Source organism: Danio rerio, chromosome 7 (assembly GCF_049306965.1).
Source record: "Danio rerio strain Tuebingen ecotype United States chromosome 7, GRCz12tu, whole genome shotgun sequence".
Classification (NCBI taxonomy): Eukaryota; Metazoa; Chordata; class Actinopteri; order Cypriniformes; family Danionidae; genus Danio; species Danio rerio.
In genome coordinates, this window is record NC_133182.1 from 41,222,881 (window position 1) to 41,240,877 (window position 17,997).

The 17,997-nt window shown below is 39.5% G+C and overlaps 1 protein-coding gene and 1 long non-coding RNA gene across 15 annotated transcripts in view; one reads left to right on the top strand and one right to left on the bottom strand.

Moving 5' to 3' along the window:
- The window catches only part of LOC137490296 (uncharacterized), a 131,521-nt gene extending 121,493 nt beyond the window's left edge, over positions 1-10,028 (bottom strand). Inside the window, exons 1-2 of one of the 2 annotated variants that reach the window (XR_012383457.1) lie at positions 9,264-10,028; positions 8,027-8,262 (exon numbers count right to left, since the gene is read on the bottom strand). This is a non-coding gene — a long non-coding RNA (uncharacterized lncRNA). The remainder of the gene's footprint in view (positions 1-8,026; positions 8,263-9,263) is intronic. The other variant, XR_012383458.1, reaches the window with a different exon arrangement.
- The window catches only part of shha (sonic hedgehog signaling molecule a), a 139,798-nt gene extending 123,335 nt beyond the window's left edge, over positions 1-16,463 (top strand). For 12 of the 13 annotated variants that reach the window (XM_073906151.1, XM_073906157.1, XM_073906152.1 and 9 more), the window contains 3 exons: positions 3,066-3,214; positions 13,080-13,341; positions 14,763-16,463. In XM_073906151.1, coding sequence (XP_073762252.1) covers positions 13,119-13,341; positions 14,763-15,457 — 918 coding nt within the window. In that variant the 5' untranslated portion in view covers positions 3,066-3,214; positions 13,080-13,118 and the 3' untranslated portion in view covers positions 15,458-16,463. Of the gene's footprint in view, positions 1-3,065; positions 3,215-9,148; positions 9,768-13,079; positions 13,342-14,762 lie in introns of those variants that run through there. The other variant, NM_131063.3, reaches the window with a different exon arrangement.
- Positions 16,464-17,997: the final 1,534 nt, after the last annotated feature.

Here is a 17,997-nt window from a genome sequence, read left to right on the forward strand (position 1 = left end):
GACTAGTGATGTATTGTGAGATACTAGTGATGACCTGTGTGAGACTAGTGTTGCCTGTGAGAGACTAGTGAGGTCCTGTGGGAGTCTAGTGATGTCCTGTTAGTGTTATCTGTGAGAGACTAGTGATGTCCTGTGAGAGACTAGCGTTGTACCGTGAGAGACTAGTGATGTCCTGTTAGTGATGTCCCGTGAGAGACTAGTAATGTCCTGTCAGTGTTGTCTGTGAGACATTAGTGATGTCCTGTGAGAGACTAGTGATGTCCTGTGAGAGACTAGCGTTGTACCGTGAGAGACTAGTGATGTCCTGTTAGTGATGTCCCGTGAGAGACTAGTAATGTCCTGTCAGTGTTGTCTGTGAGACATTAGTTATGTCCCATGAGAGACTAGTGGTGTTCTGTTAGTGTTGTCTGTGAGAGACTAGTGATGTCATGTGAGAGATTAGTTATGTCTAGTGAGAGACTAGTGACGTCCTGTTAGTGATGTCCCATGAGAGACTAGTGATGTCCTGTTAGTGATGTCCCGTGAGAGACTAGTGGTTCCCTTTTAGTCTTGTCTATGGGAAACTAGTGATGTCCTATAAGAGACTAGTAAAATCCTATGAGAGAATACTGATATCCTACGAAAGACTAGTGATATCCCGTGAGAGACTAGTGATGTTTTTGAGACACTAGTGATGTCCCATGAGAGACTAGTGGTGTCCTGTTAGTGATGTCCCGTGAGAGACTAGTAATGTCCTGTCAGTGTTGTCTGTGAGACATTAGTTATGTCCCATGAGAGACTAGTGGTGTTCTGTTAGTGTTGTCTGTGAGAGACTAGTGATGTCATGTGAGAGATTAGTTATGTCTAGTGAGAGACTAGTGACGTCCTGTTAGTGATGTCCCATGAGAGACTAGTGATGTCCTGTTAGTGATGTCCCGTGAGAGACTAGTGGTTCCCTTTTAGTCTTGTCTATGGGAAACTAGTGATGTCCTATAAGAGACTAGTAAAATCCTATGAGAGAATACTGATATCCTACGAAAGACTAGTGATATCCCGTGAGAGACTAGTGATGTTTTTGAGACACTAGTGATGTCCCATGAGAGACTAGTGGTGTCCTGTTAGTGATGTCTGTGAGTGACTAGTGATGTCCTGTGTAAGACTAGTGGTGTCTTGTGAGAGACTAGTGATGTCCCATGGAAGAGATTAGTACTGATGTCCTATTGGTGATGTACCGTCAGAAATTAGTGATGTCCGGTGACAGACTAGTGAGGTCCCATAAGAGACTAGTGATGTCCCTTGAGAGACTAGTGATGTCCTGTGAGAGATGAGTGATGTCTGTGAGAGATTAGTGATGTCCTGTGAGGGACTAGTGATGTTTTTGAAAGACTAGTTATGTGTCGTGAGAGACTAGTGATATCCTATGAGAAACCAGTAATGTCCTGTAAGAGACTGGTGATGTCCTGTTAGTAATGTCTGTGAGAGAATAGTGATGTTTTTGAGAGACTAGTTATGGCCTGTGAGAGACTGGTGATGTCTGGGTAGTGATGTCCTGTGAGAGAATAGTGATTTCGGGTTAGTGATGCCTTTGAGTGACTAGTAGTTTTGTCCTGTGTAAGACTAGTGATGTCTTGTGTGAGACTAGTGATGTCCTGTGAGAAACTAGTGAAATCCTGTGAGAGACTAGTGATGTCTGTGAGAGACTAATGATGTCATGTAAGAGACTAGTGATGTCCCATGAAAGACTAGTGTTATCCTGTTAGTGATGTCTATCAGAGATGAGTGATGTCCCATGAGAGACTATTGATGTTTTTTTAGAGACTAGTGATGTCCTGTGAGAGACCAGGGATGTTTTTGAGAGACTAGGGATTTCCTATGAGAGACTAGTAGTGATGTCCAGTAAGAGACTAGTGATGTCCTGTGCGAGATTAGAAGCAATGTCCCGTAAAAGACTAGTAGTGATTTCCTGTGAGAGACTAATGATGTACTGTGAAAGACCAATAAAGTCCTGTGAGAGACTAGTGAAGTGATGTAGAAATAGAAGTGATGTCCTGTGAGAGAGTAGTAAAATTTTGTGGCAAACTAGTGATGTCTTGTGAGAAAATGATGTCTCATGAGAGACTAGTGATGTTTGCAAGAGACTAGTGATGTACTGTGTGAAACCAGTAATGTCCTAGGAGAGACCAGCGTTGTCCTGTGAGAGACTAAAGTGACTAGTTCCGCAGGTGTACTGAAGTTATTCAGCTCACTTCCTTATTTACTTCCTACATTTTTTTCACTGCGGTAAACTAGAAATTTTCCTTGCAATAGTTTTGCGCTGCAATCATTACTGTTGTCAAATTATTTCAACTGTTTTAAACAAATAGTATTTTAAGTGCCTTGATTATTGTTATTAAGTGCCTTCTTTTTTATTCATTTATTTTCCTTCGGTTTAGTCACTTTATTAATAAGGGATCGCCACAGCAGAAAGAACTGCTAACTTATCCAGCATATGTCTTACACAACAGATGCCCTTCCACCTTCCAACCCAGTACTGGAAAACACCCAAACACTCTCATGACACACATACATTACTACCAATTTAGTTAATTCAATTCACATATACCTCATGTTTTTGGACTGTGGGAAAACAAAGCACCAGGAATATACCCACACAAAAACATGAGGAGAACATGCAAACTCTACACAGAAATGCCAACTGGTCCAACTGGGACTCAAACCAGCGACCTTATTGCTGTGAGATGACAGTGCTAACCACTGAGCCACCACAGAACATTATCCTGCTTATTATATAAACATATGTATATTTTTAAAAATAAACACATCTGTAAATTATATTTAGGTGGTTGAAAAAATTGCAGTATATAGTACTATAATGCAATACAGTATGTAATGTAATTCAGGAGGTCAAATGAACTTATTGTTATTCTGATCAAAAGTGATGCTGATAAATTGCTAGATAAAACTCCAGATTCAAACCCCTAAAGATGTGTGCTGAGACATTTGCATCTTTCCACAGTCCACACCTTTTGCCCACTAAACAAACCTATGCTTTATTTTCACATCTTTTCCTCCTCTCTTCATTTCAGGTTTGCTTCCTTCCCGTACAGTTGTGCTGCCCTCGATCACAAAACTCTGGCGACCGGAATGAGGTCATTATCCAAAGCTGTGATGAGGAACTGCTGCATTCTCTCTCCCTCGTCCTCAACTGCAGTCTTTTGGATCATTTTGCTCTTCGGTGACGTTACAACACTTATTTCAACACTAATTCCTATCTATCACCTCAGAAGCTGAAGCGTGCAGACACATGTAGTTAACAATTAATTTTACAATCAATATGAAAAATATTGGCTGTAATGTTGTTCAGTGAGCAACGTCCTGGAAGCTGTCCAGTAGACTACTGAGTGTGGGAATGTTTTGAAATCACATCGCACTGTTCTTGTGGAATGTTTCTGAACACTCAGGTAGGAGGCAACACTTCCAATGGAGGGATGGTGCTTGTGTTTATGGCAGCATGTGATTGGGTGTTTAATGACGCTTTCGCTTTTCGGTGGTTACTGTGGTCAGCTGTGTAGAACGTTGACTAAATTTCCAGAGGAATTACTGTTGCTCTAGGTAATATGGCACAGGCCACAAGCACCCTAAGTTCATTAAAAAGATACTATCTGTGTCCTCAGGTCAAATGGCAATCGAACAAAGCATGCTGAAGCAGATGGTTTACTCTCATGTGCTCGCTTATTTGCATCCTCAACTTTCACATATGCCTGCAATTATATTTTCCTCTGCTGTCCATCACCATTTTACAGGGCCTTTGACATCCCCCTTTTCAGGAGTTACTACAATCAATTAAATGCAAAACCATCCTATAATATCCATTATATTATTATAAAGGGCTGTTAAATTCTGATTGGCTAATTTTTAAGGTGTGCGTTTATTTTCACACTGTTTAATTTGTTCAAGGCAGGTCTTGACTCCATTACAGTTCCACTTAATTTTAATAATTCAAATCAAAACCAAAAATCAAAACAAAAGGATTTGGATGATATGCGTAAGAAAATATTCTTACACATACTGTAGCAGTGGTTTTTTGGACCAAAAAACTGACAAATGACTTGGCATACTACATTTGTAGATTGTCTATAGGTGTGGTAACCATAGTATAAGTTGAACAATTGGAAAATAAAACACACTGACATGTCTCATCAGCACAGGTGTGCATTATTTTTGAATAATTCAATTGCCCATTATGTATTAATCGTTAATAATTAAAGGGAACCTATGATGAAAATCATCTTTTGTAAGTTGTTTGGACAGAACTGTGTGTACACTGTAAAAAAATCCGTAATTTTACGGTTTATTTCCAGAAGCTGGGGTGCCAGAAATAAAACGTAAAATAATGGACGTTAAATTACAGTAATTTACCATAAAATAACGGATTTTGAATGACAGAAATTTACATTTAAGGACATTTCTGTAATTTAATATCCTTTATTTTACTTTATATTTCTGTAATGTAACAACCGTTAGTTTACAGGGTTTTTTAAAGAAGTTGCCAGAAATAAACCATAAAATTAAGCATTTTTTACAGGTAGGTCTAGTGTGTCCATAGTCATATTGAGATGATATAAACACAATAAGTCTCTTTCTTTAATTTCCTGATGTTAATATAGGATCCAAATCTCTCCTATTTTGAGGCCCACCACAACATGTTGTAGGAGTGAGGCTTCCCCACCCACCAAATTGATTGACAGCCGTGTAATAACATGTCTCCGTAGTAACATATATATATATATATATATATATATATATATATATATATATATATATATATATATATATATATCAAGACAGGACATGCGCAGAACAACCAGGATTAAAAGATCTGTTCAGCTCTCTGTGATCATCAAAAGTGATCAAGAATGAGTTTTACAAGTTTAAAATGTTTTTAAAACAGTGCGTGTTTGTAATGAATTACAGTGATTTTACAGTCTTTATCAGCACAGCCTCATGTCAGTACAATTATAAAAGAAGACACTTCAATCCCGGTTTGTGGACGTTAAATTAGGATTATTTTGTACATCAACATAACGGATATCCACACAGCAGTGAATATTAATGTGCATCCTGTCACATTTGCTTGCAAACACAGTGCAAATTTAAATGTGAATGCAGTGTATATGTGGCTGCTGTGTGTGCGTGAGTGACTGAACTTTGTAACGACATTGTGTGTGACTCATCGCAGCGCCACAACAAATACATCAAATAATCATTGGGATGATTGAATAAATTCTTACTGTAGTAATTCTCACAAACGTTACGTGAGATCTGCTTCCTTCATGTCTGTCACTCTGCTGTTTAACTGACACAGCCGAGGTGGAGATTGAAACATGGGAAAGGTGGGTGGGGAGAACTAGCATTAAAGGCACAGGCAACATAAACAGCTACATGTCTTAAAAAAAGTCTCATCTTAAATCTTAAAAATGTTGTGAAATAGGTGCCCTTTAATACTAATAATATCAGTAAACTGCTTTGTTTGTTTTTTTTTTATCACGGAATGCAGGTAGTCATTATGAAAATGCTTGGTTTATGAATTACCCTTAGTGTTCACTAGCCCCCTTTGCCCCTTAAATCTCAGTTCACATTGAAACAGCACGTATTTGCGCATCTCTAAGACTCTCCTCTCCCTCCCGCTGTGTTGGGTTGACCTGGGGCTTGGCTGTCTTGCCTTGGCCTTGAGAGCACTGAGACTATGTTTAAGTAGAGGGAGCGGCTGAGTGAGGCAAATAAAAAACTCTTTACACACTCCGAGACGGAGCTGAGCTGGAACCTCAGGTACGTGATTGTGAAATTCCCCACGTTCCACTCCCTGCAGTCCACAACAACACAAAGAGCTGCCCGAAATCGAGGCTAAGTGTTCCTCCACAGAATGCTTGTCCTTAAGACCGTTTTGCTGTACACCGACTGCTTAGGGTCATTCTCAAAGGATTAGTCAATTGGGGCGGCACATGATCTTGTATGAGGTCCAGAATTACACCACATTGTGTTTGTTTGTGGGGCTTTTTCATGCTAAACATACAGTTGCGTAATCGAATGACCTGAAAAATGACGTCTACGTAATCGTTATGTCTGCTCCCATAGAATTGTTTTAGCATGATTAGTAATCTCATAACTGCTTATAAATGCAGCTATATGGGAGAAGCAGGAAAATCACACTTCACTACAGCATCTGCGTCTGTGCTGATTTTTTTTTAAGTCAGCCACACTGATTTATTAACTTTCTAATACTCTGAAGGTAAAATAACTGTTGCAGAAATTGATTTAAAAGTAGTATTCTCACTGTACAAAATGTTCATTTGTGTTCATTTGTGATTTATGGGTACATTGTTTCTATTTATATGTGCTTCTGTTTAGTTTTATGTTATCTTAATTAAAAATTGTAAGGCAACTTGCTCCAGAGCTTTTTTGAGTTGCCTCAACTTTCAACCCAAGTACTGCACTTGACTCATTTGAAGTTGAGTCAACTCAAAAATGACCTGAAGGTGGTTGCCTTAAAATTTTAAGTTGTCGACTATTTACTATTTTTTTAGTGTAGCAGAACTACGTCTGTATATATTGCTCATCATACTATATTTGAACATATATTAATATATTAGCATTTCATTATTATATTATTTCAAACTACTAAAAGTCAGTAAAATCACTTAAACTGTCAAGTTAAACCTTCAACAATGAACAGAATAAATTAAGGGGGAGAGGGGTTAATAATGACATATGGGAAGCTAGTTTAAACTAATAAACTAATTAACTAATAAGTTAGTCAGTTCATATAGTGTTTGCCGTACTGTGGAAACCTATGAAAAGCCAGTCGGTGACACTTTAGATTAGGTCCCAATTCATAGTGTTAACAAACCATTAACTATCATTACAAGCTTTATAAACTACAAATTAGCTGTTTATTAATAGCTAGTAAAAGTTGGGTTTAGGGTAGGATAAGTGATGCAGAATAAGATCATTTTTTACAACCACTAATAAGCAGTTAGCATCTTAATAATAGGCAGGTAATCAGTAGAACCAGACAGAACCTGCTGACATTTTTTGCTATTTCTGAGCAGAATTTTATAAAAAGATCTGCAGATTTATGTGAAATGATTTCAGGAGTATGATAGCTAAAACCTGAAAATATATATATAAATATATATATATATATATATATATATATATATATATATATATATATATATATATATATATATATATATATATATATATATATACCTTTTTAACTTTTATTTAATGTTTACAATACAAATCCAATAAGATGCACTTATTTGATAAACAAAGCAAGTCTCTCATATAATATATCTACTAAAATGTTACTTTACAAACTGTATTGTAAATAAATCATATGAACACTTTCATAATATTTAATAATATTAATGAAATTAATTTAAAAACTGAATAAATATAAATTACACACATTTACACAAGTAAATAAATAGACTCGATGATGGGTTAAAAATGTGTGGAAATCTGCAGAAATCTGTGGGCACAGATTCCGTGTGGGCTTAGTAATGAGCCAGTTAATAGCAGAAATTGTGACCTGAACTAAAGTACTAAGCCAGTCTGCACAATTCACTCCTCTTGGACATCAGTGGCCAGGTGGGCATAATATTTGGACACAAAGTAAGATCTGTTTGACCGTTTGCTAGATCTGGAGATATTTTAGAGGAGAGAAACTGCTTGATTTAATGATATCCTGCTGTAATTTTCTTAATTGACTAAGACTCAATTTACAATTAAGCTAAATGGGTCAAAAACAGGTCATCATTTAATGGCATTTATAAAATTTCCGTGGTCCAAAAAAAAATTGGACACCTCAAGACTAGAACAAATAAGACAACAAATCATCTGTCATGCTCAATTGAACAAAACCTTCAGCAGGGGCCCTGATCTTCTTAATGTATTTCACAAGACAAGCAGCCACCATCTTTGATAGAGCAGTCTAGAAAATGTGTGAAAACAAGAGAAAATAAGACAATGAAACACATACCTTACCCGCTGCTATGGGCCAGGGAACACAGTGGTTACCATGGCTTAATCTGTCACTGAAGTGGACTTTAAGGGGTGACAGGGTTTTTGCAGGCTGATCTTTCTCCCAAACAGACAGCTTAGCATTTGTGTGCACAGGAAGAGCCTTTTCCAATATCTCAAATAAGCTGTTGGGCAGAAGAGCCAGCTTAATCTCTGTCTCCTGCTCTCTCGCTCTGGTACACCATGGAAAAGCACCTGATAAAGATAGAGAAATAATCAGTTGTACACCGCACTCTTAATTATAAAGGTCCTCTCAATGGTTCCACGAAGAACCTTCGACATCTACTAAAGCTTTTGATTCTTTAAAGAGGGAAAAACTTTCTTTAGAGTGTGAAAATATTCCTCACACTATGAAAAAATTGTACTTTTAAAAAACTTTTCACTAAAAGATTCTGAAAGGAACCAAAATGGCAAAACCCCTTTTTTGGGACTGGCAGCTTTATAATAAAGAACACCAGATACATCAAAACAATCCTGGTTTTTACGTTTTGAAATCTGTACAACATTTACAAGAAACTAAATCCTGTAAATTGTACCCTTGACTTTAAAATGTCCAAAATGACAACAAAAGTTGGTGCTGATTTACTGCAGAAAGCACAATAAATTTGATGTAAGATCTGAGTGTTTTTAAAACACAAAAAACTAATTCGTCTGGCTTCTGTAACCGAGTTGTTCAGGTTAGAGGCTGATGGGACAACAAGTGATCAATCTGACAGGAATGTGACTGAAGCGATTAAAAAGTTGTCATATTTGGAAACGCTGTTATTCTGTGATTAATTCGGGTGATGGTGAACGCGCACATTCCGCACTTGCTGTGATAAATGAAGTTTCGAAAGTTGTATAATTGATTCAACCTTACGTGCAGCAACGCAAATGACTTGAGAAATAATGGTTCATTAGCGGGTCACACACGGATGTAAGAAAGTGAGCACACATGCACGTCGCAGCCTCACACAGACAGCAGTGGGAGAAACTGATGCGTTCACATCTCACCGCGTCCCTCCCCTGAAACCCACCTTCTTTAAAGGTTTTTTGCGCGTCTGTTTTGTGGGATAACATCAGAAGTGTTCGTCCCGTCGAGCCAATCAGGTCCCTCCCTACCTCAGATCGCAGCTATAATACATAGGAGTAAAGAGGCTTCTCGCATTAAGTGGCTGTGGCTTGAAGTAACGTTGTGATTTCGAGGTCAGTCTTACCTTTCGCATCCCCGCCGCAAACCTCCGATGCGTTATCAGTCGCACGTTTCCGCACCTGTCACGGTCGGGGCTTGGCGCTGCTGAGGGACACGCGTGAACCGAGGAGACGGCAAGGACATCGCCGGAGATCCGCGCCTCGACAACGAGAAACCCTGCTAGACAGACCGCTCGAGAACACCGCAGCGAGATTCAGCGTGCGGCAAAATGCGGCTTTTGACGAGAGTGCTGCTGGTGTCTCTTCTCACTCTGTCCTTGGTGGTGTCCGGACTGGCCTGCGGTCCTGGCAGAGGCTACGGCAGAAGAAGACATCCGAAGAAGCTGACACCTCTCGCCTACAAGCAGTTCATACCTAATGTCGCGGAGAAGACCTTAGGGGCCAGCGGCAGATACGAGGGCAAGATAACGCGCAATTCGGAGAGATTTAAAGAACTTACTCCAAATTATAATCCCGACATTATCTTTAAGGATGAGGAGAACACGGGAGCGGACAGGCTCATGACACAGGTAATTCTTTCGCCTTTCGAAATCTGAAAGTCGGAAAGTACAGTTGAATTCGTGCAAGGATTGTGAATTAGTCCTGTGCCATCAACAGAGGACCGGCTGCTTGCCTCCTTGCTCACCCTCATTGTGGAAGGCAGCGTGAAATATTTATGCGCTTCTTCTGGTCATATGTATGCATTTGTCCGCGCGTTGAGACGCGTCAGGCGCGCGTTATCTGTTTTATAAAACGTGGATGTCCCGACGGATGAGTGCCGCACCTGATCTGAAGGGACTGTGGTGGTCAGAATATTACAGTCTCGTGACAGCTAAATATAGATTGAAATATAACATACATGTTCATATCGCTTAGTCAGACAGACCGCAGCCTACCCGCTCGCTCGCTCGCAGCGGCTGCTTATCAGGGCATGAACATATTGACATTTCTCCAAGGATGCTCTCCGATTTGTTTCTACTTATTAATGGGCTAGGATGGTTACACTTAATGACAGATTAGAATCAGACACAATGGACTATCATCGCCTCTGTTCTTTGGATGTTATGCAGGTGTTTGTTCATCTGCCGACAGTTTTTTTCAGCACATGCGAGGCTGCATTAACTGTATTTAATCTGACTAATATATTTAAGCAACAGCAAGTATAAGTTTGTATACTTCATGAGTAGTCAATGCTAATGCAACATTATTTTAACTGCAAAATGCGCTATTATTTTTGTTACAATGTAAACGCGAATACTTAGCCGCGGTGCGCTGTTTTCTCTGCTCTTAGGTAGCCTGCGTTATATTCACTTTTGGATGTAATGCTAAAGATTTGTGTTGCTTAAATATGGTTTATTGGATTCGTTTATTTTGTTGCTCAGATTTGTATATTAGCATTTACATCCAACTTTTTACATTTATTTATTTTAAAGAAAGCTAGGCCTCTGCTAAAGTCAGACAGCTTCGGGAATAGGCTGTCTGTCCCCAACATGGCTTTCCACTCTCGTTGCATTAGCAGGAATCTTTTGAACTTCTGACCCTTTGCCAATGCTAAGGAAGAATAACATGCAGCTTACTAAGTGCATCGAAAATATGTTTGCAGTGCAAATTAGCCTCTATTGAAGTGTTTCCGTGTAATTTACAAAGTGATTATCCCGAGCATAATTTTTATTAGGCTGTTTTGAACGTGCCTCTGTTAAATAGCTTTTAGGTTCAAAGTCTAAGTCATGACCGGTTATAGCAAGGTTTGCTGAAGCATTGCGAATAATGTCCGCCAAAGTCAATTTACACGCCACGCGCAGGTGCATTATAAAGTTTCCCTTTTACCGGTCCTTAAAAAAGATGAAACCCGTGTCTGGTGTGGTTTTCTCAGATGTATATCAAGCTCTACTTAAGGTGAATGTGATTATAAGTGTGCAGTGACCCGCGGGCACACACGCTGCTATAAGCTACCCTTGCAATCTAGTAACATCAAATGAACGTCTCAGTCTTTCAAAGGGAGTTAACGAGGTGTCCTGTTGACAAATGTTTTGGAGAAGCGCATCCGAGTGTAAGACAGGGTTTGTTGGTTGAACACGCTGTGCGGTGAATTGGACTTAACGGTGAAGCTCGCGAAATTAGGCGCAACTGCGAGGGTATCCAGGAGGCTGTTTGCTCTGACAGGTAGCTGATAAGTGTTTCCTCTAAAACAGTTCATTTTGGGGGGAGATTAGTTGCTGACTGTGACTAGGCGGCTTGTTGAACAAACCTCGTGTGGAGCACAAAGCGGCGGCACAGGGGGTTCCCGCTGCGCTTCATGGTGGCTGAACAGAATTTGGCTTGATTTGCGGCACACGACTCAATGAATTAATAAAGAGTTCAGGCTTCACGGCTCATCAATCCCCGGTAGTTTTGCTTAGGATGTGCTAGGTTGCATCTTTATGTCGCTTGCTTGTGGTTTACTCTATCAATCAACAGCCACAAGTGTTGTAGAGCTAAAAGGCAGCAATTTAAAATATAGTAGTTAGGGGGTCTGTTTTATTTACTTTTGATTAAAGTACCATTTTGCTACATTCCATTCAGTGTACAGATATTCCAAAAAGGCATCATCCAGAGGATGCATCTGTGAAGTTTTTGCAATTTATTTCATTAGACTATATCGTTTGTATAATAGACTCTAGAAACACAATGAAGTGAACTGAACAGTTTCATACATTCAGATATAATTCAGTGTAGTTTATAATTGACTAAACATTATTTTTCTGATATACAATAAAGTGCAATTCAGCTTAGTAAAGTGCATATGGTCTTCACTGCTGACATGAAAATTAGAGGGTCAAGCAGATCAGTAGGAAGTGGGGCGATAGTCTGCTGGAGAAATTTATGTGGATGTTAGAGGCTAAGGATGTGTGTGTGTGTGTGTGTGTATAAGGGGGGAGAGTCAGAGAAAGCGAGCAAGTGAGTCAAAGCTAGGAGGGTATGTGTGTGAATTATTACAGGTATTAATTTGGCTTAGTGTCACAATTTGCCAGCATATTTTGAATAGATTTTATATAACCTCTGAAAGACCGTCAGTTAAGCAATCACATCACGTCCCTTGAGCAAACCTGTGCTGCAAGAATAATGAGTAGTTGCTTCTCCTCTTGGACGCAGTGAAAGAGTCTTTTGTGGTGTTTTATTTGACATATTGGTTAAGTGTTGGGAAGAGTTGTCCTGGTGAAGGCCAAGCATCTCAAAGCAAGGTCCCGGGAAAGGTTAGCACCCAAACATGGCCTGATATTCCACAGTTCATACCTGCACCTCAGTGAGACCTACTGCTCTAAATCTCAAGGTTATAATAATGAACACCACTAACCGAATTACTTTTTTTTTACCCAATTTCATTGTATGCATTCTGGCCTTTTAAAGCAAAGACATGGCCCCTGATTCAGTCACACCTTTCCCTAGTTGGATCTATACGTTTTAGATCAGTGAAGCGAATGCAGTAACTTATAAATTTTTCATTGAGCTCCTTGAGCAGATTATCCTTGCATGCAAGGCTGAATTATTTCAAGTGTAAATATGGGTTTCTCATAGTCACATTTGTCTGGATGTATCTATTAGAAAACATACTGGATTAATGATATCTAAATCTCTGATTCCTGAGATGGTTGCTCAGAACTGACTGACATGGCTGAAAATGATAATAAGATCAGCTAGTTTATGACACCCTTTAAACTAAACTAACTAAACTTGTCTGGATGTAAACAGATAATCAGTAAGCAATATAATTTGGGAATTGTTTGGAGATTTAGGATGAATTAATAGAAACGTTAAACAACGGCTAATTTCCTTTTGCCCCATTCTTTTTGTCTTTCTATTAGAGATGCAAAGACAAGCTGAACTCGCTGGCCATCTCTGTAATGAACCACTGGCCAGGGGTTAAGCTGCGTGTGACAGAGGGCTGGGATGAGGACGGTCACCATTTTGAAGAATCACTCCACTACGAGGGAAGAGCTGTTGATATTACCACCTCTGACCGAGACAAGAGCAAATACGGGACACTGTCTCGCCTAGCTGTGGAGGCTGGATTTGACTGGGTCTATTACGAGTCCAAAGCCCACATTCATTGCTCTGTCAAAGCAGGTAAGACCTCTGGAATGACAAAAAAAAAAAGAAGGCACAATGCTTCACACTCCCTCTCATGTTAAAACAGGAGATTTTAAATTAGAAAATGCTTTTATATATTTGTATTTATTTATTTATTTTTTTTACTGAAGTCTACTAAATCATGAAATATATGTTATTGTAAGAAATCTCTAATGCATATATTTATTATTGTAAATAGGCGATACACAGATCTTACAAAAATATAAAGGTTATATTTCTATCTTAGGACCTGCTTTTAAATTTCTACACCTTAAGAAAGTCTTTTGAAAGATCATTCTGTTAAAACGAGTCACTTAGAAATACTTGCCAGGCCATATAATAACTGATCTTACATCGCCCCTCTCTGTCTCTTTGAAGGAAGCGCTTATCACAAGATCACTCTCTGCTCTGCAGCTCAATGCGCATTGCACAGACACTAGAGATGCGCCAAAATCTAGGGTTTTACACACGAAAATTCGAAAGTAAAACAATTTGTGTTTATTATTATTGGAGCATGTGACATTTAGTGCGCTATTACGGTGTAATTCTCGTCTGGATTTTTTGTCTAATAAACGTATTATTATTGACGGAAGCTAAATTAGCTGGAACGCATTGACAATCCCTCATAAGCTTTCGCCAGATCTTATCATTTAAATTCTAAACACATTTACAAATACATTACCGGCTTCGACGAGAACCAGCTCCAACCCGTTCGCCAAATCTGTTTCTCAATTGTCACCATCTTTATTTCATGCCCTAGAATCTTAAGAGAGGATTAGACGAGAAGTCCATTCTATAGCTCTGTTTACCGACCCAAGAGATCGGAATGTGAAGAGATCCCACAAGGCCCGAATTATTGTCATTAAGCTTGACAACGGAGAGCATGATGGTTTGAGGAAAATGAAAGGAAAGAAGAAGAGGGCATTGATTGACTACCCCTAGCATTTCTAATTTACATTCAAATCTACACCATTAGAGCCTTAGAAAAAAAAAGTGTCTGGGGCTGAGCAAATACTATTTGAGCCTGCTTGGGGTTTTTCTCATTCTATAAGTGTGAATTGTCACATAGAAGTTTCTGCACCTGAGCAAATATGAAAGAGGCGCAAGGGAAAGGCAGAAGTGTCCTTTTCCAAGAGTGCTCTGTACACAAGCTGCATTAGAATGACAATGTCCGGCCTTTATTGGTTTTTAATTAGAGCAGTCCAGGCTCTTTCCTCCTTCATCTCACACAAAGGCATTGAAGTTTTTTAGAGAAGCTTTACAGCCTAATTCCCGTTGCCACGTTTTCTTTAGTTTATTCAGTCTTTAATTCCTTATGTGCGCGTTTCTCTAGTTTAAATTTCGGCTTAAATGATTAATTAATCTAATAAAAAATCCCCCAATTTCAATCACTCATTGCTATTCATTTATGTCTTCAGAAAATTCGGTTGCTGCGAAATCTGGGGGCTGTTTCCCAGGTTCGGCTCTGGTCTCGCTCCAGGACGGAGGACAGAAGGCCGTGAAGGACCTGAACCCCGGAGACAAGGTGCTGGCGGCAGACAGCGCGGGAAACCTGGTGTTCAGCGACTTCATCATGTTCACAGACCGAGACTCCACGACGCGACGTGTGTTTTACGTCATAGAAACGCAAGAACCCGTTGAAAAGATCACCCTCACCGCCGCTCACCTCCTTTTTGTCCTCGACAACTCAACGGAAGATCTCCACACCATGACCGCCGCGTATGCCAGCAGTGTCAGAGCCGGACAAAAGGTGATGGTTGTTGATGATAGCGGCCAGCTTAAATCTGTCATCGTGCAGCGGATATACACGGAGGAGCAGCGGGGCTCGTTCGCACCAGTGACTGCACATGGGACCATTGTGGTCGACAGAATACTGGCGTCCTGTTACGCCGTAATAGAGGACCAGGGGCTTGCGCATTTGGCCTTCGCGCCCGCCAGGCTGTATTATTACGTGTCATCATTCCTGTTCCCCCAAAACTCCAGCAGTCGGTCCAATGCGACTTTACAACAGGAGGGGGTCCACTGGTACTCCAGGCTCCTGTATCAAATGGGAACGTGGCTTTTGGACAGCAACATGCTTCATCCTTTGGGGATGTCAGTAAACTCAAGCTGAAAACCCTCGTGTGGAAATAAAGCAAGAGAAATCACACTAATGTAGGATATAAGACAATATTAGTACAAGAGAGAGAGCGAGAGTGAGAGAGAGACTAAGGCTCCGAGCGGAGTTGGGATATTTATTACAATGACTTTAAAAAAATGTCATTTTCAAAGAATAAATGGAGCCTTAAAAGTTTTCTTTGCATAATTTATTCTCGCGTGAACTCAGGCTGGTGCCACACACACACACGGAGTCGAATGCAGTGTGACCATCCAGCGGTGCAGAATCTATTTTTGTATCTCATGAAAACGGGACAAAGAGAGCGCGAGAGAGAGAGAGAGAAAGAGAGAGAGAGAGAGATAATGTCAGACAGAAACCTTCATGACAGGTTGTGACATTCTGTGCATATGTGCAAATGACTGTTATATTTTAGGGGTAAGCAAACGCCGTGGGGCTCCAGAAATTATATTTTTATACACAGAATTGTACATTAGATTTTGACCGACCGTTACCTAATCACTTTTCGTTTTTTGAAATAGTGTAAGATACGAGAATATATTTTAATTTAAATAGGTGCAGAGTCTTTGCAGTCTTGTGCTGTTTCTCTTTTAGAAATATCTATTATTTTGTTATTGCTTTGGATGTCGGAGTGGGACAGGCACATGCGCCCCCTGCTCACTCTCCTCTGGTTTCATTGTTTCCTTAAGAAAATACGAAATGCACATTCTGGCCATTGAGTACAGATAATAGTCCCACAGTAAAAGAGCAAAGGGTTTCGTTAAGCAGATTAATGAGTAACTACTGTACGTTTACTAAAATGTATTTTTCTTTTCATATTTTGTAATAGGTAAATAGTTTTATAGAAATAAAATATGCCGCTGATGCACAGTTTGGATAGCATATGATGAGTGGCCATACCAGTTAACCTGCCTTTCATTAAGGCAAGGTGTCAGGAAATGTATAGAATTTATTATTTATATGTTTATTATGAATGAATGAGATAAAGAAAATATTCAAACTGCTCCTTTGTATGTTTTGTTTCTCTCTTTGACAACGCAGACATTAAACATCTTGGCCTATCGATTCACTGTCACATTACGCTCATACACACTTCATTGTCATTACTGCTGTTTAAAAGTCGACTTTCAGTGGCTGTTTATTTAAATATTAACAAATCAATTCATCTTTATTTCTATTATAGCAATTTACAATGTAGAGTACGTGTGTCAAAGCAGCTTAATAGCAGTTCTAGTCAAGTAAAACTGTGTCAGTTCAGTTTTCAGAGTTGAAGTTCAGTTTTTATTAACCAAGCTTCTTGTTCATTGATGTGCTATATTACAGAAGCGTCAAAAGACAATTAATAACACAAGTTCTGTTCAGGTAATTAATTATATTTTTGCAACAGTTTTCCAGTCTTTTTTTCACGGACATCGGGTGAGCTAGAGTGGGAGAAACAAGAGCTCTTTTCAAACAAACGTGTGTAAATGAGAAATAAAGTCAAATCTTCCTCTTGAAGAGAGCTATCGGTAAGACGCGAAAAAGTCTTTGATCTGGATTTTGTATGCTTGCGAAAAGTTGTGCTCCCATGTTAAATATGAAGAGGACAATCCTTCCTTCACAAATAACATCTGAAAATCTCTCGGCCAGATTAAAAAGCCCCACTGTTGGAGAGCTCTTGACGCGGGGTTGTAGTTAGAAGGAATACCGCTGCTTCTATTAGTTTTGTATCTTAATAAAATATCAATTAAATTGGGTGTAATAACGCCTACACCTACTCAACCCTAAACCTGCCATCACAGCCATTAAAATAAAATAGAAATTATTGTTTTAGTGTCACACAATCAGGCTATATTGATGTGCGCATGCCCAGTAGCCGCAGATGTAGGATCCCTTCAGATTTAACAAATTCTGACCTGTACGCCGACGTCTTTTAATCATCGCCACAAGAATCATGTAAAAAATATGCGGCGCAAGTACCGATATAAAATCGACACATGACACATAAAAAGGTTTCCAGTGTGGTTTAACATACATGTAGTTATTTACACGAAGTTTTGAAACAGGTGCGACCAGATGAAACGCTTCGGTTCACATCCAACACAACATCCACGAGTCTCTTTCCCAACTTGCGGTTAAGGTAAGCCCAAACTCTTAGGATCCCTGTTTCCTTTGGTTAAGCCTGAGATGTAATATGTGGCTTCTAGAATCAAACAAGGAAACAACAGCCATCTGATAATGAGCCCCAAACCCGTTTACAAGTTCAGACAGTAGACATGGCAGTAGGCTATACGCGTCTGAAATGAACATCAATCACAGGATTCTCCCGCAGATCCGACTCAAAAAGCGATGTTTTGTAAAGCTGAATGGCCAAATGCCACTCTTTACCAAAACAAAAAAGAGCAAACTTTTACAAACACCTCCCAGATCATGATATCATTCATAAGAGAGTCTCCGCTGAACAATATCATCAATGAGAGTAACAGCCACAGTCGATGTGAACTCAGCTGAGAAAATGAGGATTGAGAACACAGAAAAAACAAAACATTTGACACTCT